Below are 21,730 nucleotides of genomic sequence, written 5' to 3'. Positions count from 1 at the left end.
TATATCTCATGTATATCTCATGCACATATCTTTCCACGTAGCACTTTTAATTCTTATCCCTACTTTTATTTTTTTCCATGTCTATTTAAGTGTTATTTATGACACCATGTTTGCACTGAAGCACCGCAGCAATTTCCTAATGTTGTAAACCTGCTCAACATTTGGCAATAAACCCCATTCTGATTCTGATTCTGAAAATAACACTTCAAAAAGTAATTTGTTCATTTCAAGCAATCAAACCTTTGCAGCTTCTGTCGGGGCATTTTAACTCTTGCTCTTACAGTGTGCTGAAAATAACTTTTTTTTGTGTTTTTCTCTGGTGGATGGCCTTTTCAGAGCTTCCATTTGTATTATTTTCTTTCTTTTTTTGAGCCTGACCATTCAGCTGTATGAATGGAGGAATGCAGTTGTATTGTTTAACAAGAGCCGTTTTCAAGTGAAAGCATTAAAGTTATTTATCTTGTAGAGTGCAGGTGAACTCACCCTGTGTGGGAAAAAATGTGAACACTGACCTGAGTAAACTGGTATTTTTCTTCCCAGCAATCACTGTGCAGCTAAGAAAGAATGCTGTGTTGAGAATAGGAGTGAAATTTAAGGAGATAAACAAAAGTGCCCGTGGTTGATGAAGAGGACTAAGGTCACTCGGTCTCAGGAAATGGAATGCCTCACATAAAAGAGTTGTAAACTGTCATGACATGATATCACAGAGGATTCACTGAAGTCGAATCAAGGGAACGAAACTGGTGTCCTCTACAAAATATTATTTCCATTCCAAACTGAAAGGAAATCCAAGCAAGTAAAACACATAAGACAGGGAGAAATGAATGAAGAGGGTGGCACAGAAAGAGAGGCGGGAATGTAGATTACCTCTGGGGTCACCCCAGGTGTGCCTCTTGATCATGCTGTTGGTCTGGCTTAGAGGTTTTGATAAGGGTAGTGAATGTTTATTGAAGGTGGCAGCCTCACACGAGCCTCAGAAACAAACAGCGCGGAAAACATCCAGGGAACAGAGAGGCAGTAAACCATCATCCTGGCACGTATAAAAGCTCATATAAACATGTACCCCACTCATATTTCACCCCTTTATTGGACTCGGCTTCCCAGCATATCCAAGATACACAAGTGTCTACAAGAAGCTAGTCTAAATTATATCTCTATCGCTGTACCTGCTGTGGGTTACTGAGCAATCTGATGCCTAAAACCCCAAAACGTAAACACTCCTCTGATAATGGAGCTGGCAGCAAAGCATGAAGAATCTGAGTGGGATAATAGCTCACAGTTTTGTGATTCATATCTCATGAATTCTTTCCGGTGGCATACTTTTCACTGTCGTAACATAAAAACACAATAAAAAAAAGGGCACTGAGAAACTTCGTTTTTTTGATATATATTAAAGCTGTATGTACGTTTTTACAAATACAGATGTGCACCTTTCTATTTATAATATTCATTCCAATCTTCCTATATGTAATGCATTCAGTATACTTCAAAAAGCTTAGAATTGAAAGAAAGTAGACCCTTTTTACGTTTTAAGGTTCTATGTATCAGGACATAAGAAAACATTATCTAGTACTTAGCAGGTCTTAAAATTAGGTAAACACAACCTCAGATAAATAACAAAACATATAACAGTGTCATTGATTGATTTCACAAAAATTAGGCCAGAATGCAGAAGGGATGTGTGAAAAAATGCATCCACACCACTTTCCTAGGAGTTACGAGGGTAAGTAGCAGCCAGGTGCTGCTAATCAAATCAAAGTTTGCTGGTCTAGCGTGTTCAGCATGTGTTGCCAAGGAACAATGCCAAGGGAGAAAGACATTAGCAATGATGCTAAGCAATTGTTGCTACCCATCAATCTAGGAAAGGTTATAAGGCTGTTTCTAAATGATTTGAAGTCCATCATTCTATAGTGAGAAAAATTATGCACAAGTAGAAACATTCAGCGCAGCTGCCAATCATCGCAGGAGTGGGCGTCCTGGCAAATTCCGCTCAAGGTCAGAAAAAGACAAAAAAACAAAAAACAAAAGGTATATTTTTAACTCTACAGGCTTCGGTTAGCATGTGAAGTGTTAAAGTTTGAAAATCCAAAAACATTCAGCTCTGCTCTCTAACAGAATATGGCAGCACACTTAGGTTTGTTTGGCCATAATGCACAATGCCAAACACTGCATATCAGAGCAAACACCGCATACTAACTGCCAAGCACGGTGGTGGAGTAGCAATTATGTGAGCTTGTTTTGCAGCCACAGGACCTGGGCACTTTGCAAACATTGAGTTGACCATGAACTCCTCTGTATATCAAAGTATTCTAGAGTCAAATGTGAGGCCAGTTATCTCAAGCACAGCAGTAAAACTACGACAGAATAACTGAAATAGAAAATAATCACGGTGCTGCAATGGCCCAGGCAAAGTCCAGATTCCAACCCCGCTGACAGGCTGTGAGAGAATCTTATCAAAGCTGCGCATAAATGAATACCCACAGACCCCAATGAACTGAAGCAAGAATGTAAAAAAGAGTGTGAGAGACTGACAAAGAAAAGTCACAGAGAAAACAGTAACTTTTGCTTTTTTTTTTCAGGTCTACAACTATCAAATGTATGACTGTTTAGGGATGAAAGGGCTCTGATAAACTTACCACAATACCTACAGGAAAAAAAACTGGTAAAAGCTAACTACCATTTGGTGAACTTTATTGATATTTAGGGGCGACTGTAGATGACAGTATTAGCCATACACTCCTAATAACTAACAAACATGTTAAGCATGTTGCCTTGTTAATTATTTCTTACATTAAAAAGTGAACAGTTGTGTTAAATCGTACACTCTATTTTCATGTCCATAAAATAGTTATAAATAAACACTGGAGCATCTTCCACTCTGCACTTAATGTGACATGAGCATGCTGCATGTTATGCTGATCTTCTGTTTTTTTAATAATAACAATATACTAACACTATACTAACACAACAGGATACTCAAAGAGGGCTGACCTTGTCCCAGTGCAAGAAATGACCTTTTCATCTTTTTTTTATCAAAACATCACATTTTAATATGCTGTTCAAAAAATTACAAGAGCTCTTTCTGATCAGAGTACATCAAGTCAATTACTATTCTGGGATTTTGAAATGTTAAAAGGTTTTAACTGCTTTAGTGTTTAGTGAAACAAGCATACAGAGGTTGCACATGAAATCCTGGGATGCATTGTCAGACCCTACGCTGGTGCGGTGGGTCCTGAGTCACTCCTGGTGCACGACAATGTCCGGTTTCATGTGATGAGAGTATGCAGGCAGTTCCTGGAGGATAAAAAAAATCGGTGCCACTGACTGTCCCCCCGGTTCGCCTGACCTAAATCTAATAAAACACCTCTGGGGCATTATTCTTCAGTCAGTCCAGCGCTGCCAGGTTGCACCTCAGACTGTCCAGGAGTTCAGTGATGCCCTGGTTCAGATCTGCAAGTAGATGCCCCAAGACACCATTCATTTTCTCACTGGTGAAATGCCCCACTTTGATTTCTAGGGTGTTTTTGAATTCAGCCCCTTGTAGGTTGATCATTTTCATTTCCATCAAATGATGTGGCATCATGTCATTACTAGCACATTACCCAGTCTTTATCATTATAGATATCCAGCATGATTTTTCCCCACTGAAATCTGATGTGTTTTCAAAGTGTTCCTTTCATTTTTTGAGCAGTTACTCCTTAAACAACAACACTTATGGCCAAAAGTTGCTTTTAAGCACACAAATTCCATAAAAAATGTACATACATTTCGGGTGACAAAATTCCAAAGTGATTTAAACTTCCACTTTGTGATCATGTAATCTTTAGAAATGCAGAGAAAGAGCATAGAGCTTTACATTTGTGTTTATTTGCTTTATTATGTATATGGGTCAACAATAAGGCATACTTAGTACCTTTCAACAAAATGCTTTAGTGTTATTGGACGCAACTTTAATGTTGAGTTGTTTCTTGCAGCAGCGTGTCTGTGTGTGTGTCTGTGTGTGTGTGTCTGTGTGAAAAAACTCTGAGAAACACACTCTGTGACACTTTCCAAATGGCAGAGAAATAAAGTTAGTGAGTGAACATAGTGGAGCACTGAGGGGCTAAAGAGCCAGATAATTCCATTGGGAGAGATGAAAACTTGAGCTAAGCTGGAAAGAAACAGGATTCCTAATGAATTCGAATGGTGAACTTTTTAATGTGTCAGCCTTGTGTTCACAGCTTGCTCTACTTCCCTTTAAGTGTCCAAAGAAATAAATGAGAGCTATAAACTACAGTATTGTGCAAGTCTTGAGCCACCACTCATTTCTTTGTCTTTTGCTAGGAAAGAGTTTGTAGAATTCTAACAAGCTTAAAAGTCAATAATTTGATATGACTGTGTTTATTCTTCAACACAGGCTGAACTTTCTTAAGTAATCTTCAGGAATAGTTTTCCAGGCTTCTTGAAGGACATTCAAAGCTCTTCTTTGACTTCTGGTCAGTTTTCTCTCAAGATGATCCCACACTGCTTCATTAATGTTGAGGTGCAACCTCTGGGGAGGCCAATCCATGTATCCCTAGTGATGCACTAAACATTTTTCTATCCAAGTATGCTTTCATTGCACTGGTAATGTATTAGGGATCGTTGTCATGCTGGAAAATGAAGGCACTGCCTATAAGACACTTTCCAGATGGTACTGAATGGTGGATCAAAATATTATTGTGCTCATAATTCAATCGATTTGGAAACCATGACCATGAGCCTCCAACGTGTTTTACAGATGAATCTAGACCCTCATGTTGTGTCTCTTTTCTGACCTCCTTTGGATTCCATAAGACTCGTTGATACTGATTTTCCCAGTCCAGTTCTTGTGTAATTTGGCATACCTCAACCTTTTCTCCTTGCTTTCCTTCATTATGAATGGCTTCTTGACAGCCACCCTTCCACTGAGACCAATTCTGATGAGATTTTGGTGAACAGCAGTTGGATCACCTTAATGGTCAGAGGCATTCTTAGTCTTGTGTCAGGGTTTTGCTGGATTTTTCCTTTTCTTAAATATATGTTTTATAGATCATTTATATAGTTTTATAGCGCTGATAATTCTTCATTTGGTCCAGTCCATTGGTCCAGTTTCCTTTTTAAAGATAGTTTTTAGTTCTTCGAGCATCACCTTGTTGGTGCAAAAATACTATTTTATACCTGTGAAACTGGTATTTTTCATGGATTAAACTAAAGAAATTTGTACAAAAACAAAAATATTTTGAGAAAGGCTGCTAGTTAGAAAGTATCTAAAGATACCATTTAACCTCCTAAGACCCGAACTCTTCCACGACGTGCATTTTTAATTTCTCTTTATATTTGGGCATATTGGGGCCCAATGAATGTAAAAACAAAGAATTACCAGATCTTTTTTTTTTTACCTTATTTTGTTTTTAAGAAAAATAAGAGCCACATATGAGGATATTCGTTTGAAATTTTGATAGAACAGTGGCAGTATAATGTCCTCGTAAGTGGATATCAGGCCCATGTAGAACAAAATTGAGTATTTTAGTCTAAATAACCCAAAATGTGATGTCCACATATGTGGACGTCAGGTCCTAGGAGGTTAAAATTGGTTATTTGATAAGTTTTCTGGCAAGGTTAGACACACCACTGGCTCATTCCTTACGTTATGTGCCTCTTTTATGCTTAATGATTCATGATTCTGTGTTATGTAGTTTAAAAAACATTTATCTGAAAATGGTCAGATACAAGGACTGGACTAAAAATGAGTGGAAATGTCAAAAAAAGACAAAACAAACTTTTGCCACTGAACTATTCCTCAATACCACTAAAGATTAAAAATCCTCTGAAGCAAAATATAAAGAAACGGGGGGTGACTCAATACTTTTGCACAGTAGTGTACATAGATTATATGAAGTATTTTTTAAATAGTTTCCTTTTATGCTGTTCTCATCTTCTTTTTCAAAAATACTGTTTAAGATCATGTTTGATATCAAACAGCATATAAAACTACATCATGAATTGCTATAAAAAGACTAATCAACCAATGATGATTGGTTAATGTAAAAGAATTTCTAATAATTTAATATTCTAGGAGAGTTGGATTGCATATCCTAATCTTCATTTTTTATTTGTAAAAGTCTATTTTTAGGCAGCATTTTTAGAATGTTTTTAGATTTTAATGTGACAGCTTTTACTATATAGTTTATGGGTTTTTTTGTTGTTGTTGTTGTCTGGATTACTTCATATGTAATAAATATCTATTAAAAGAGTTAGTGAATTTCTGTTAATACTACTACTTTGCTGTATATGTCCTTTGTTGCATGCCATACTCTCCTTTCTCAGTCTGTGTTTCCTGTCTTTATCTACTCTGTCCACATTTAATAAAGGTGAAATGCTACGAAACAATAAAAAAACAAGTCCTGTTAATGAATAAGTCCAAATAGCATTGTTTCCCCTGAACACCATTGCCTTGAGAAAAGACACAAAACAGCATTTTGCATGCTAAAAAGTCCACTAAACTCAAGCGATTCTTTGTGGAATAAAAAAAAAATCAATTAAGTTACTCACACCGGATTGGTACTGAACTGCACACAGCAGTCAGCAAACAGAAAGAAAAGGAAAAAGAGAGAAAGGTAAAGGAACAAAAGCAGCACAGTACAAAAAGACCAGAGAGCAGGAGAGAGAGAGAGAGCTCCAATCTTGATAAGGACTCTTAAGATAGACACCCACAATGTGAGTGGATGAATCATTGTCCGGGGAAATGGCAGAGATGGTCCAATTTACTGGAGATTTATAGGTAGGAAATCAAATGTCACAGTATATCAATTAGTCAAGGTTACACCTCTCCAATTCAATGTGCAGAAACAGCAAGTCCTTCCTGAGAAGGTGATGTACGTGGTGGAGAGGTCCAAAACAATTTACGCGTGCAGTGGCATTATACTGCTGGGTTTGAATCATTTTAGCTCAAATTTGAGTCCTCCTAATAGCAAATGAAAGTTGATTTGAATTTGCGTTCTTATCAGAGGACTAGAGAGGAACTCTTCAGCCAAGAGCATCTTCCAGCAGCCTCCCAGAGCCACAGCCCAACTGCTCAACTCTCCGTGGCAAAATATAAGAGCGCCTATTCCTTCTGCAAAACTCTATCATCTGGCAGGGAAAGCCTCTAAATCTTGTTATAAGCTCAGAGAGGATAGAGTGGCACACCATTTATGAATGCCGCATTGAAGCCCGGGGGACGTTATACGAATTACTCCTGCTCTTTTCAATGCCAAAAAACCCAATCACGATAAAACTAGTTTCATTTGTCACAGGCTTTAATGTTGAGTTGTCTGAAACAAGGCAGGGGATAGAAGATAGGCGCATTGAGTTGAGTTTGACCTTTAGCTAAGGCCTCCTCAAAAGCAAATACGTTTTTTTGTTTAGTTTTTAAATAATGCAATAAATAACCTAGGGGAATCCTTCATATACATTTATATAGAATAAAAAAACATTTTAAAATGTGACCATTTGTCTGAAAATACAGGAAGTGCGTGCCCTTAACTATTCCAGTCCTAAATCATCTGCTTCTAAAAGTCATTGTGCGTGCTGCTTGGATGAGAAGCGTGGCAAACGTGCTTAGGCTGAGCCCTCAGTCACAGCTCCTATGAGGGTTACTTTGAAAATCTTTCTCTCTTCAATTTCACTATCGTATGCTAACAATGAGGAAATGACTTCTCAGGAGAGAAAGGGGATGATGCTGAGGACACAATCTCAGAGATGCTATATGAGGCTATGCAAGATGTATTTACATGTTAATATGCAACTTGCATGGCGCTGGGTTTTTTTTGTTTGTTTGTTTCTTGTTTTGTTTTTTTTTAGTTCAACTTTATGAGGGCACTGGAATGCAGCGTTATTGATTTATGGCTTGGCAATGCTGCCCTTCAGTGGCAGCTGACTAGAATCACTTTTTTTTCTCCTCTAGATGAGCTGGTGAAAGGAAACTAATTGTGCATGGGGGGAAAAACGTGATGATATAGTGGCAGTGGGAATTGGCTGAACCAAAAGAAATACAATAACAGATTCTTATATTTGTACAGTGGTAAACTTCACAGTAATATATATAGAGAGAGTACACAGTGATGAAATACCATTCATTGAAATTCCAAAAGCCACTTTTCATCATTATTTAGCCTGTAATATCGAGTGAGACCTCGTATGAGTCTCCCAGCCTGAAAAAGTTTACCTCCATATAGGTCAAGTGCACACAAATGTCAGGGTTTGCCCCAGTGAAATAAAGACAGATGTTTGGCAGCAGTTGCCCGGAAAACTAATCTAACGAGGTGATCTATCAGCCCTCCGAGTCTCTGCCCTGCTTAGGTTTCATCATCCTGGGGCCCGAAGACGGCCAGATTCACAGGCTACCTCTGGTTCTTGGAGATCAAAGTGTCGAGTTTGGATTTTGAAAATGTGCAAACCACAAAGCCCACATTCAGCCTAGTTAAAGCATTGTTCTCAGCGGGCATTTTTGTAACACAAATGTCAAACCGTTCCCCGGATCCAGCCGAATGACACATGTTTAGATTATTTGATGGTGTTGTACACAAAGTGACGCTGACCTCACCGTGACACCGACTCCCTTCCAGGCCCACTATCATAATGTTGAGCCTGACAGAGTTCAGATGCACTAACCTATAATCAGATAATTTGTAGAATGTTTAAGAACATAATTTGTACTACTTTTCCACTCTTTGATGATTGCAGTGTAACCATCAACCGCTTGTTCTCTTTCAATAACAATACCGGGCAGTATTTTCTGAATCAGTTCTTCACACAGGACCACCACTTCATGTGCCACCCACATAACAAAACCAAGTGCCAAACAAAGCAGGCCAGTGAAAAATTGCATGTCCAAACCCCTAAAACACATTTTTTAAAAAGCACACATATAAACATTATACATTACACCGGTGACAACCCCCCTTTTCCTATTCACACTCGGGTAAGATATAATAAATCACTGAAAGAAGTCCATGAAATAATCACACAACACTGAACAACAAACATAAGAAAAGAGTGGGGGAAGAAATTCTCACATCTTTGTCTCAGAGGCGTTGCAGTAGCTCCTTCTCTCCATCGGGTGTCGCTCAACCACTGCACCTACTGCATCCACCCCCCCAACCTCTGGGCTGCTAATTGCGCCGGACCAATCACAGGAGAGGTGGGCGGGTTTCCATTGTTACTACAGATACTCCGAGAAGTTTGCACCGACCTGCTGCAGCTGCACCTATGAGTCTCCATGTAAATGAATAGCCGCGGCCCGCGCGAGACAGACGAGCCGATTATGCCGAGATAAGGAGCATATGACTCGCCCCTCCGTCCGATAATGGCACGCGATGGTTCATCCGCGGAGGATTTCCCGGACAAAGTGATGCCCATAGCGGCTCCGTGCACGTGCAGCAAGAAGTGCAGGAGTCGGAGCAGCAGCGTTGTGTTCCTGGGATTATTCCTGCTGTCGCTGACCCTTCACGCTGTCACCCTCGTCTGCTATTTGGACCTTCGGTCCCAGGTCAAAAGGGAAATTATTCACCAGAAGCGGGACTCAGTGATGACACTGGCGGGGAGTGACCTGGCTGACCCGGCGGAGGTGCTCTCGCTCAGCCACCCAGTCCGACTGGACTCCGGCAGCAGCCGCGGAGGAGAGAGTCGTGAGGTAAAAAAACAAAGACTTAATGAAGAGACACCGGAGCTTCTTTAAGGCGACATTGTTGTCATTCCTCACGCGGAGGCTGTTCGTGTTCATTCACCTCCGCTCGGTCCTCCTGTTCCCGGTAACACGGTGTCAGGTTTTGTGTCTGCGCTGTTACGGCATGTTTCTGGGCAACTTCTTTTACAGTAGCCTGTTACGGCGTTTTATCAGCTCAGTTTCCAGACAAGTATGTTTTTTGGGGTTTTTGTTTTTGAAAGGATGGATTTGCGCCCCCGTGTGCGTCATTCCGCCTTTCTGGACTGAGACGCGCTAAAAGGTGTAGGCTTTAAATCTTGTCACCTAGCCAGTGTCTCTGGTTCAGGTAAACACATCCAGGGTGGGCATAAGTTGAACAAGAATTAGGGCAGTTGTGGTTCCGATTTTTGCCTTTGTTGAGTAAAAGAAATCCTTTCTTTCATTTATTTATTTATTTTTTGTGGGGGGAAAATAACTTTCAGTAAACTCATTGATTAATATAATGGGCGCATTATTTATTAAGTAAAACCACATTTTAACCCAATTTGACTCGGTCCCAGAGCAGACAGAAGTCCAGTACTCAGAACTTAGGCAACCTGCCCAGCTGGAATCGCAGAGGCAGGTCAGGCTATGTGCTGGAGCAGGTGGACAGAAAATTAACTGGTTCACCAGCAGGTGCAAAGCCCAAGGGCTGATGTAAATTCATCAGGACTTTAGATGAGGGTACTTGGTACTTGGAGCAAAGCCAGCCCCACTTCTTGTGTGTTTTCTTCCTTGGCAGCAGGGCTGACTGAACGGTCATTTGTGTTGTCTGTGGCTTTTGGCAACAACCCACTAACCACTAAGACCACCACAACACCACCACACACACACACACACACTACCTCCCTAATTTCATCAGCACAAAAGGCCCGAGTGCACCTCTCAACTTTGCATTGCTTGCTCAATTAGCTCATATGTCAGCAGTTGTGTAACCTTTTAACAGAGAAAATTATATTCTGTGTGGGGGGGGCATTGGCTGGACATTTAGTTGTGCAGAGCTGTCAGCTGGATAACCACCCAGAGGAATTCAAGTTATCCAGGATGGGCGCATTTATTCCTCAGTAGGAAAGATTAATGAGATCCATTGCTCATATTTGGATTTGCTCCGTTAACATTTTCCTTTCATGAGCTCAGCCTATTAATTTAGTCCTCTGTGTGTCCTCTTTGCTAAGCTTATTTTAGATAGTAGTGGTTTCCCCCAGTTAAAGCTGAGTGAGATGGGCCTGGTATTTGGCCCAGATGGTGACGCTTCATGAGGTGAAAGACTGTGGCCCAGCTGTAAATATTTAACAGTGCTGTGATGCTGTCCTTGCCAGATGTCTGCATTAAACAACTCTGATTACACATCCCACAGTTTACATAGTTGGAGAAACAGGAGCATGTGGCATTTAGACGCAGCAGCCACACTTGTTAGCTTTTCTGGCATTTCCTTTGAAGGATCTTTCTTCTTCTTCTTTTTTTTGGGGGGGGAGGGTTAAAATTGTTTATTGGATTTTTCACACAGCTCTTCATCAAAGGCACTTCAGGAGCATTGGGGAAATTTCACGTGATGGCCAGGTATATACAGACAAGTATAACCAAAAACATGAGATGCCTTGAGAAAGCTAAAGCAAAGTACAGTAACGTCAGGTCCATACCAACACAGGCCAGCTTTCCAACAGCATATATGATACAGCGAGGCTCTGTTGTCACGTAAGTGCAGTGCTGCAGCCTCCGTTCAGATGGACCTGTTTTGTGGTCGAATTGTGTCTTGAAAAACCCAAGCGGTGTGGTCTGTCGGCATGTAAAAGCAACCTTAACATCCGGCCATTCAGCAGGGCTGGTCAGTGTCAAACAAAACTAGAGAGCGCCAACGCATTGGCATCACACCAACCGTGACGCCCAGGTACAGAGTGGTTGCGGCGTTAGTACGTAATACTTCATACATATGAGCATAACCACACCTGTCTTTGAAGTCGGCCTTAATGTTGATGTCAGCTACACACCTGTGGGATAGCGACAGTCTTTCTGATAGGTCCCACTGCAGTTGTTGTGTCAGGAGCAAATTTTGCCACAATGAATTAATGAAAAGATGATTTTATTTTTTTAATTTTTTTGGTTAGTTGAAGTCATGATATCAAGGAAGAATAAAGTTGTTTGAAGTGAAAATCAGCTGTCTTAGCACTAAACTAGTTTTAAATGATATAAATATATTTATTCTTTTCTTTTTCCTTCTACTCTTAAGTTAGTTTTTTTTTTTTCTTGAATGTTTAATCTTGCCAACACTTGTCATTTTTTCCACTGAAAGAAAACACAAGTAGAGTTATTACTGAGGCTTGGCCTTCTCTTTGCAGTTTCTTTTTGCAGATGCACACCTGATCTGAAGGTCATGATCGTGGCTAAAACTTCCAGATAAGAATCTTGGCTGTACAAGCCGTGATACTACAAGTGTGTAATCGGTTTCCAGAATCTCTCCCTGAAGAGGGGAGGAAAGGCCCGTGAGGTGATGCGAGGCAAAAAAAGAAAATAACCAAAAGCTATCAAACTGAGTTCAGACTCTGTGTGGGACTATTTGTGTCTCCTTGGATGTTTTACAAAAAAAAAAACATTTTATAATCTTCATTTTCTCAGATGTAAGCACAGTATTGGAAACAATATTGTTTTGCAGACAAAGCTGGCACTGTTTATAGGTCTTAAGAGATCTAAACTATGCAGTCAAACCACAAGTGGAAATATGAAATGTTTGGTAACAGAAATTCATTTAGTTTCTTTGGAAACAGTTAAATTTTGAGCACTAATTTAAAAGCTCTCACTTTTTTCAGATCTTTCTAGTTGCTTCTTAATGAGTCGATGATCTGTTCATTTATGATCTGGGCCCACAAGGTGAACAAAGTCGTCACCTCACCAGTCGCAGTGGGTATGCCCGTGAGCAAGGCAGTAAATCCCAGCTGTCCAGCAGACCCCGCATAGTTCCCAACAGTAAAAAATCCCCTTCCCAGGTGTGTGTGTGTGTGTGTGGGGGGGGGGGGCGCTAAAATCTGTGCCACAAATGTGATGTAAGGCGAGCGAGAGCAAGTGTCTCCCTCAGTCAGCCTGACCCTCGTTCACCTTACAGCAGCGAGTGAAATGTAATAAACGTCCACAGAAACATTTCAAAACGTAAGCTCAGAGAGCGTTTTACTCTTGAGCCTAACACTTTTCTTATAGCTATTATATGAAATAATTTTCCTCTCTGATGTATGCCTTTAAAGTCCCCCCGAAGAACAGATGCTAAAACATCTGGAGTCTAGTTAACGGCTATTAAAAAAGTCAGTTTGATGGGACGCAAAGTCCTCAGCAGCGTACAAGCTCTGGGGCGCCCGGGTGGGCTGTCACCCACATCTACTTTAATTGTGACCGCTGCATAATTGGTTAAAACAGCAGTATCGTACATGCGCTGAGAGCAGGTCGACATATCAGGGATCAATCAGCGCAGACATAAAAGCACAAGTCGTGAGAGCAGAAACATCAGAAATGGCGAGGCTGCGAGCGTTTGCTCCGTATAAGCTTGAATCGTCTTGACAGACAGATGGCGTAGACGCCCAGTAAAGATTGAGTCCAGAGTTGCAAACATCCACCATAATAATAAATTCTCAAGGCCTTCTCAGCACTCAACAAGGAGTAGGTTTGCCAGCGAGTGTTGCAACAATTTGAAAAGTGATTGGCTGCTGACAGGCTACATTTCCCTTAGGTTGAGCTCCACAGATTTTCAGATGACAATCTATGCATAGCGTTATTAAATTACCCAAGTTATGGTTAAAAACACATGGCCTTTCAAAGAGTGGGCTCTGATACGGGCTATGGGGAGGATACTTTTCTTTAAGTGATATTTAAGAAGAAAACGCAAAGTCGCTGTCGGACCCAGGAGTGCACATCACAGGAATATTAGGTGTAATCAGCTCTCAGGAGTATGCATGCCACTGAACTTGGTAATGCCCATTCAGCCAGTGATGGGCATGTAAATCGCAACCACACCCAAACAGCCCTCAGTTTCACCGTCTCAAGCTTTGCAACATCAAATTTTCAACTACAACTTAGCGGCCACTAACTGTTATTGACTTTGCAAGATTTACAGACACCGCTGCAGCCAGAAAGTCTGTATTTGTGGAAAACTGTGAGTAAAAAAATTCTACTGGAGACCTGCAGCATTTTATTTCTTGCATTACACTTGAAATGCTGCAAATGTCAAGGACCTTTTGAGGCTAACTGGTAAGAATATATGCAGTTTGTAATAGTAAGTGTTAATAAGGCAAAAAAAGGAGTCTTGTTATCCCAAAATTACACATCCCTGGGGTGATTGAATTTTAGTCATATCCTCACGAAGCAACAGGGAATCTGCGCGCAACAGCAACCCCCACTCTTTGAAGATTTGAAAGCCCTCTAATTAATAGCATTTTTTTCTCCCCATGCGCTGAAAAAGAATGGTTTACTCAATAGTTGGCACTTGGCATACATACCAACACATTGTCATCCTGATTTACTGTAACTCTGCGTGCCTTTGAAGGGTACGAAGGCTGTAAATGTTGTAATGAAGTGAAATGAAGCAAAAAAGGGCGAAAAACCATTTCTCATAGTCATATAATGGAAGGAGAAGAAGAAAAAAAAATCACTTTGTTGCCTTCATCTAAAGTACGAGGCGCACCAGTTTGGTAGTAGCCCCGTAGACTGCTTGTTTGTCTTCTGTCGTTCTGCAGGGGCTTAATCTCGGGCCAGAAATTGGCTGTTGAATCGTGTTTGGCTGTCAGAACAGAAGAAAGTGTAATGCCATATGGCTGAATATACACCACAAATCCTTTGAGAGGTAAAAGCTCCCCCCCCCCGGTATGCCAACAGCTGGAGAGGAGATGTGGAGGCACCTGCGCACCAAATGAACAGCAAACGTTGCCGCTCGCAGGAACATCTGGAGGTCTGCGCGCCGATAAACTGTTCCAACACACAGTCCTCCATCAAGCTGGAATTCCCGTGCTCGTAAGGTCAGACACAGCTGGCAGCTGGTCAGGGATGTAGACGCTAACTGCGTCGAACTTGCCTAACACAGTCGGCGTCAGGTGTTTGACATGATACATCTCATCCCCCATCCAGAGGGGGGGAAAAAAGGAGGGTTCCCACATCTGAGACGAGGTATAGAAGAAATTCGAACCATAACTTCTTTTCGTGTTTTGCAGCGGCTCCGCCTTGTAAAGGCCCACAAAAAGACCCTGGGAGTTCACGCTGCTTTCAGGAGAAGGAGCTTACTTGTCATCGCGACTTAATAACGATGTTTACTCGAGTGTCACAGATGGAAACAGGGAATATATCATCCTGGGCACTACTGGGGTAGGCCCCCCACAGGAAGGCCAAAGTGTCTGTCGGTAAGCTTGTCTGCTTTGTTTCTAAGCAGTAAGGCGAGCCGATACGTGGTTATTTATTATCTTTTGATCCGTGCTAAGGTGCCGCATGCGTCACTGCTTTGGTAGATGTCAGTTATCCAAACACCGAGCAGATGTCCAGCTCTCTACAAGCTGTCTGGTTGTCAGCAATGGAGAGCCTTAATGTCTCGGGCTATTACCTTTTATTTATGCTGACACCCCAAAGTGTGACCAAAAAGCTGTCTCGTTTACTGCGAGGCCTGATGAAAAGAGTTGGCTTTGGGTGGTCTCGTTTGTGTTTTCAGTGCCAGTTTTTGAGGTTTTTTTTTTTGGTTTTTTTTTTGTTGTTGTTTTTTGTTTTCTGGGAATCCTCCAAAGATGTGATCACAAACTGGCTGTTCAAACAGAAAGCGACTTGGAGCAATCCATATTTTAAACTCTAAATCCTTAGCACGAAACATTGCCTTGTCAGCACCAGACACGTCTCGAATGTCTTACAGTCGGGTCAGTGCGTCCTACCGAGTTCATGTGAATGTAGGTCGACCAGAACCAGTCCCAGATGAACAAACGTGCGGTTTGTCCCGCCGCTCACTTGCCCATGGGAACAATCCGCCGCTGTAGTGCAACTTCCCCTGTTTTTAGGGATGAGCTCAGACCAGACCAGCTACATCAGATCCTTTTCCTTTGACAATTTTTTTGTAGCTTATTCATGCCAACACTGAATGGGGCTGGGACCAGGTGCCATATGAATGGGTATTGCTCTCAGATTAACCGCAGTTCATGTCCTCCTTTTGTATAAAAAGGTGAATTTTAGAAGCAGTCGTGTCCAGGTGACTGTCTCAAACGTCAGAAACTCAGACAAAAGTGACTTGGGTTACAGGATGCGTTACAGCCCAAATGGGACAGACAATGACTTGGCCGCATGTGAATGTGCTGGCTGACAGAGTCTCGCATCTTTTCAACTGCCCCAAGTTGTGTCTGTGCAAACATTATACCCCCCAAGAATAGAAAAGGCCACTTGTAGCAAGAGTTTCGCTCTCAAAAACTTTGTAGCATTCAGCCCTTTTGTGTTGGGTTCACCGAATTCATCTAAGGTGGCAGCAGCTGGTAACAATAGGCGCAGCGTGCTCAAAAGATGTGGCACCTTTTTCTGTGCGTAATTTTCCGTCTTTAATGATATTTTCCTTTGTGTCCCACCAGGAGAAGTTACTGTACAGAAAAGCTGACTTCCACGGCACAGAGGATAACAGGGGCATAACTCAGCGAGCGAAAAGAAGCCCCGGCAAGGAGCCAGAAACAGGTGCAGCCCTTTTTTTGCGTGTGTTATGAGCATTTGACATCCTTTAATACTATTGTCTCTTTGATCTTTACGCCTTGATACACAAGACTGTTTTTTGCCTCCTAAGTTGGTCTTCTGTTTTGTTTTTTGTTTTTGTTGGGGTTTTTTCAAGCACATCATCTATTTTCCATTAATCATAAAAAAAAGAAACTAACTTTAGCTCTCTGGTTGCACCTGCATCAGTTTGTTTTCTGGATATGTACTTGGCAACTAGCGAGTCAACTGTTGAGCAATGTTTTCTGTAACACGCATTTGCTTGAACGGGACTCAATTAAGTGTAATTAACTGGCTTATGGTAGGCTTAGAGGTCTTAAATTTTGCAAACTGTTTGCTGATGGTTTCTCACTTTCTTTCTTTGTGTGTGTGTGTGTGTGTGGAATTGATGTTTTATTGATTTGTGCTTACTTAACAAAGCAGCGCCACCGCATAATGTTGCCGTGTTTATAGAGCGAGAGATTCAATGGAATGGGATTGATTATTACTTGGATGGCAAACAAGGACAACAAGGAGTTTGGGAGGGCTGCACCAATTTGAAACAGACAACGAAGCCCGGGTCCCCCCCAATCCCCTGCCCCTCCACTAAAAATAACATTACGTCCACCAATTTTTTTTTTTTTTAATTTAATGTAATTATTTTTTATTTTTCTTATTGTTTGAAGCTGTCAGCAAAGCAGTTATGTACTTTGGAGTCCAGCTGTGTTATCAGTGACATTAATATCGCAGCAGATGACAAAAAGCATACTGACTTTGTGAGTCATTTTCGAGAACCCGGCAACCATGCGTGAGCATAGCTTTCATTAATTCTGCTGAATTGATTTATGCTAATCAATAGCTCCGTGGTAAACCATGTGGCTGGTATGTCTGAATTTGCTTTTGTAGTTTGTTTTTTTTTCTTTTTGTTTAGAATCTGCACTATGCAAATAAAAAAAAAAGGAGAAAGAAAAGGGAGGGAAGCCTTTGAAGTTTCACGTCTGAGTGCAACAAGTGCAGCACGATCACAAGGCATTCCAATGTCTGTCTCGTGACACTGAATACTTGGGGGCAAGTTTAGTGATTGTGTTTAAATTAGAAGAAAAAAACTCACCTTCGAGACTTTATACATAAATCAGTAAAGTCCCGAGCCTCTAAACACTAATCATTCCCAGGTCTCTCCTCTGCTCTTAGCGCACAGACAAAGGCTTTTGTAATCTCAGCCTTAGATGTGTGTGTGTGTGTGTCCTGTGTTTGCACATGTGCGCACGTGTGTGCGTCCTCGGCACTCCTAACGGGCACCAGATTCCAGATAGGGCTGCTCGTTAAGAGAAATCTATGCGGATGCATCCAGTCATTTAGCCAGAGGAGAAACACTGGCCATATGTTTGAGGGGGGACTCAAACTGTGAGGGTTTAAGGTTAAATGGCCTTTGTAGTTATAATGACATGGTAAACACAAGAGCAACCGAGACAGCTTTTTGAAAAGGATTCTTCAGCTGTGCGCGGCACATATACGTGTGCGCGCACACACCCTCTTGCAGATGCAAACACTGAGAGTGCTTTCAAGCACTGACATAGATGCCCCACCAACATCCGTGCATGCACATCCATACACATGGTTGTAAAGGAGGAGACACGCACACACACAAACACACATGCACACACACACACTTTCATCTGCATTCTCCATCTGGGCTTAATTCAAAGAAAAGGATTTTGGCAGGATAAAGTATCTCTCTAATGATCTTCTCCAGTTCCACTGCCTGTGAATGCTTAAGGCACTTGTTCATACAGAGGAGGTGAAACCACACTTACAAATTACTACACTACAAGATACCACAGACTGACATACCTCCACTCTAGTGTTCAGTGCACACCATCTCAATCTGTTATTTCAGCCTATTTAGGATACCTACATGGAATGATCTGGATGCTCGATGTGTCATTTGAGATGATAATTGTTGAAGAGGGCATTTGAAGCTTAATCACGCTGCTTCGGTTTCTTTCAGAATCAACTGGAAAGGAAAAAAGGAGAGAGAAAAAAAGAGGTATGACAAAATCCGGCATACGTTTCTGTTATTATGGTCATTCATTTGACTGTTATCTGCTGCACGTTTCTACAAATGCACTTGAGAAGTCATCCAAAAACCGCCTTAACTCAAAGTGGGCGACAAGCTTTCAGTATCTATGTAAATGTAATACTTGCCTCCGTAGCTTTTTTAATATCAGCAGTTACAATCTGCACAGTTGCTGCAGGGGCAAATTAGTGATTTGTGGTGATTTATAATTAAAACTAACTTGAGTGCTAACCGTTTATTCCATCTTTCTCCACAGTGAAAAAAAGGCCTGTGCCAGGACCACCTGGCCCTCCTGGTCCCCCAGGTCCACAGGGGCCACCGGGTATCCCTGGAATCCCAGGTATTCCAGGAAGCAATGTTGTGGGACCTGCAGGGCCTCCAGGACCTCCTGGGCCACAAGGACCACCAGGCGCTCAAGGTCCAGCAGGTATATAACTTGCATCGAATCCTCCTCAATAAGCAATACTCGAGCCAGAGAGCTTGAAAACGAGCAGAGAGATCCTTTTCTTAGATTACAGTTATTTCCTGTATCCAGACACTTTCCCACAGCAGAATGGGGCTCAAGTTGTCAAAATTGATTCACTCATTGCTCGCACTGTGAGAGTTTCTGGTGCAGGATGTCAAACATTGTGTGGAGCAGAAATGATCTATCTTTAAACTATGCCAGAGTTTGTTTTCTTTTAATCATCCTCTCACCTCGGCAGTGCAGAGGCCAGAATTTGAACACGTCTCCCTCTTGCTCTTGCAGGGGTTCCTGACAAGGGCAAAACAAAGGAATTCCAGGTAAGAGTATGTCACCGTTTTAAAATTTTGCATACAATTTTCTCCCAGTCGCAGCTTCTGGTGAAACAGCTGTTCTCCTGTTTTACGTGAATTTGGATTAGTCACCAGAGATCTTTTGTCTTCCAGCCAGCAGTGGTTCACTTGCAGGGGCAGGAAACTACGATCCAAGTCAGAGAAGGTGGGTGCTCAGTCTACGCTCATTTAGTCACAAAGAACAAAAAAGCATGCATAATCCCTGCCATTGGTTAAACACAGAGTTCTGGATGTGTGCTAATAGACGTGCCTGCTAAACCTCAGAATTACAAGAGAAAAAATATAAACACAGTAGATTGTTGACATGCAGTGAATGTTTATACTTGAGATCCAGCATGCCAGATTTGGTCATTTTTAAGTATTTCTGTGCTCACCAAGGATTTTCTGTCCAGGGTAAATGTTACTATCAGTTTTTACCCATAGCACTGTGTAGGATTATAGACATCCTAAAGTTATCCTATAGCCGTTTTACAATCTGGAATGGTAACTCGTACTCATGTTGCATGCTAACTGATTCTGATTATCCTTCATCACATCACAGGTAAGCATCATTAGCAGGTTTATACTGTGTGTCAATGCTGAGCTCTGGTTGCAGTTAAGCTCTGCTGAAAGCTGTTTATGTTGACCCTCTTTGTGTGTTTGTTGTGACATGTTTAGATCTGTCTCAAGGCATCCTTAAGAATTGGAAGATGGTGTCCATCCATCACCGCGTGTTTAAAATGCACTCTCGCACTGGGCAGCTAGAGGTGCTGTTGGACGGTGTCTACTTCATATATAGTCAGGTAGAAGTGAGTACGGTCCTTGACGTAACTCTTTAAATTTACAGTTGATAGTCAAAAGAGCTGGCAGTCGTTCTAAAGCTAAGCTCAAGAATGACAGAGTTGACCTGTCTGCTTTGTTTAAGCATATACATGTTACCTTTTTAATGTAAGATGTATTTCTTTTGCCCTTTCCCTGTGGCTAAATGTGAAGCTTCATAACTCATATTCATGCTGGCTTCTTTAATATTGCAGCTGTTTCAGCTTTAAATAACCCCTGAAATTATCATGTGGAGTCGTACACACTTTAAAGTCTTGTGATTTGTATGCCCCCCCTCCTCCATCCCCTCCCCGCCCCATTTACCAGGTGTACTACCTCAACTTCACTGACATTGCCAGCTATGATGTGATGGTGGACTCCAGCCCATTCCTCCGCTGTACTTGCAGCATTGAGACGGGCCAGCGCAAATTCAACACCTGCTACACGGCTGGTGTGAGCCCACTCCGCGCCGGCCAAAAGATCTATATACGCATAGCTCATGAGTACACACTCATCAATATGACCAACCACACCACTTTCCTGGGAAGTGTCAGACTTGGAGAGGCTCCATCTGCTGGACAGAACGGATAACTGCACAGTCACCAGCACCCACCCCCAACCCCCCCGATGCGTAACCAAAAAGCAGCAGTCACGTTAGCCCAGAATCACACTGCCTGTTCATCCTGCCTGACGTGGGATTGACACAGTAATTTAAAAGCCTATGTTTTGCCTCTGTTTAGAGGGCTGGTAAAAGTTGAGGACGCCCCTTTAGTGACTTTTGTTCACTTTCACAGATGTCTGTATTCAAATGAACCAAATAAGACAACTTCTGCTGCCCTTTACTTTAATTTTGCGCAGAGATCGATGAACCAAATGTTCTCATCAGAGAGAAGTTTCTATTTGTAGTCGCCATTTTGTACCGGCAAAGACGGGATCTCTCTTTAAAGTGAGGAAAGACACTGTGTTGATGTATACTAAGTGCTGTTGAATGATAATCTTGTATCTCCAAAAAACAAAAAACGCTAAAAATAGCTAAAATAGCTACTTGAAATGTTTTGTTCTGGGGCTTTGTTGGCCTTTTTTAATTCATTTGAATATATTAACATTTTTAAGAAAATGAAAGATGATGCAAATGTTCAACACAAGTATAAAAGTATCTATGCAAAGTAAAGAAAATCCACTAAAACTGGAGTTATAAGGTGTTCACAGAGCAACAGCACTATATATTTTGCGCGCATTTGCACTACAACATCCCTGCAGAATATCAGTGATATGTTTTGTTACAGTGCTATTGTTTAGTTACCTTATGAATGAATCCATGTAGAGAAATGATAGTTGTTAATACATGTCTGTACATACTGTATATAAAATGGGATATACTTTTGTAAATGGAGTTGATTGATGGATTAAAATGTTTCATTTTCTGTCTAAACCATTCGTCTCTTGTGTTTGTGCAGCCAGTGGTATTAATTTAAAAGGTTACAACTTCTCTTTCATATCGGACTGAGCTGGCACGAGTACTGACAAGAACAAATGATGCTCTGCGAGCGAGGCCTTTGTCTTTATTAAAATGTGGCTTTTTACTTCAACTGCGAGTTTCACAATACATCTCAGAGTTTGGCTGTAATTTTCAT

At 41.5% G+C, this 21,730-nt stretch overlaps 1 protein-coding gene across 2 annotated transcripts; it reads left to right on the top strand.

Moving 5' to 3' along the window:
* The first annotated feature begins 9,168 nt into the window (after positions 1-9,168).
* eda (ectodysplasin A) lies at positions 9,169-21,148 on the top strand. 2 transcript variants are annotated; one of them, XM_005719705.2, is made up of 8 exons: positions 9,169-9,673; positions 16,294-16,393; positions 18,414-18,452; positions 18,739-18,909; positions 19,231-19,265; positions 19,392-19,443; positions 19,956-20,080; positions 20,424-21,148. In XM_005719705.2, the coding sequence occupies exons 1-8, from the start codon at positions 9,347-9,349 to the stop codon at positions 20,685-20,687; spliced, it is 1,113 nt and encodes a 370-aa protein (XP_005719762.1). In that variant the 5' UTR covers positions 9,169-9,346; the 3' UTR covers positions 20,688-21,148. The 2 variants fall into 2 exon arrangements, with proteins under 2 accessions (XP_005719762.1, XP_005719761.1); XM_005719704.2 differs by having other exon boundaries at positions 19,956-20,086.
* The last annotated feature ends 582 nt before the right edge of the window (positions 21,149-21,730 follow it).

Source organism: Pundamilia nyererei, unplaced genomic scaffold (assembly GCF_000239375.1).
Source record: "Pundamilia nyererei isolate P.nyererei 1_Seehausen unplaced genomic scaffold, PunNye1.0 scaffold00001, whole genome shotgun sequence".
In the NCBI taxonomy this organism is placed as follows: Eukaryota; Metazoa; Chordata; class Actinopteri; order Cichliformes; family Cichlidae; genus Pundamilia; species Pundamilia nyererei.
This window is presented reverse-complemented; position numbering and strand designations above follow the sequence as displayed.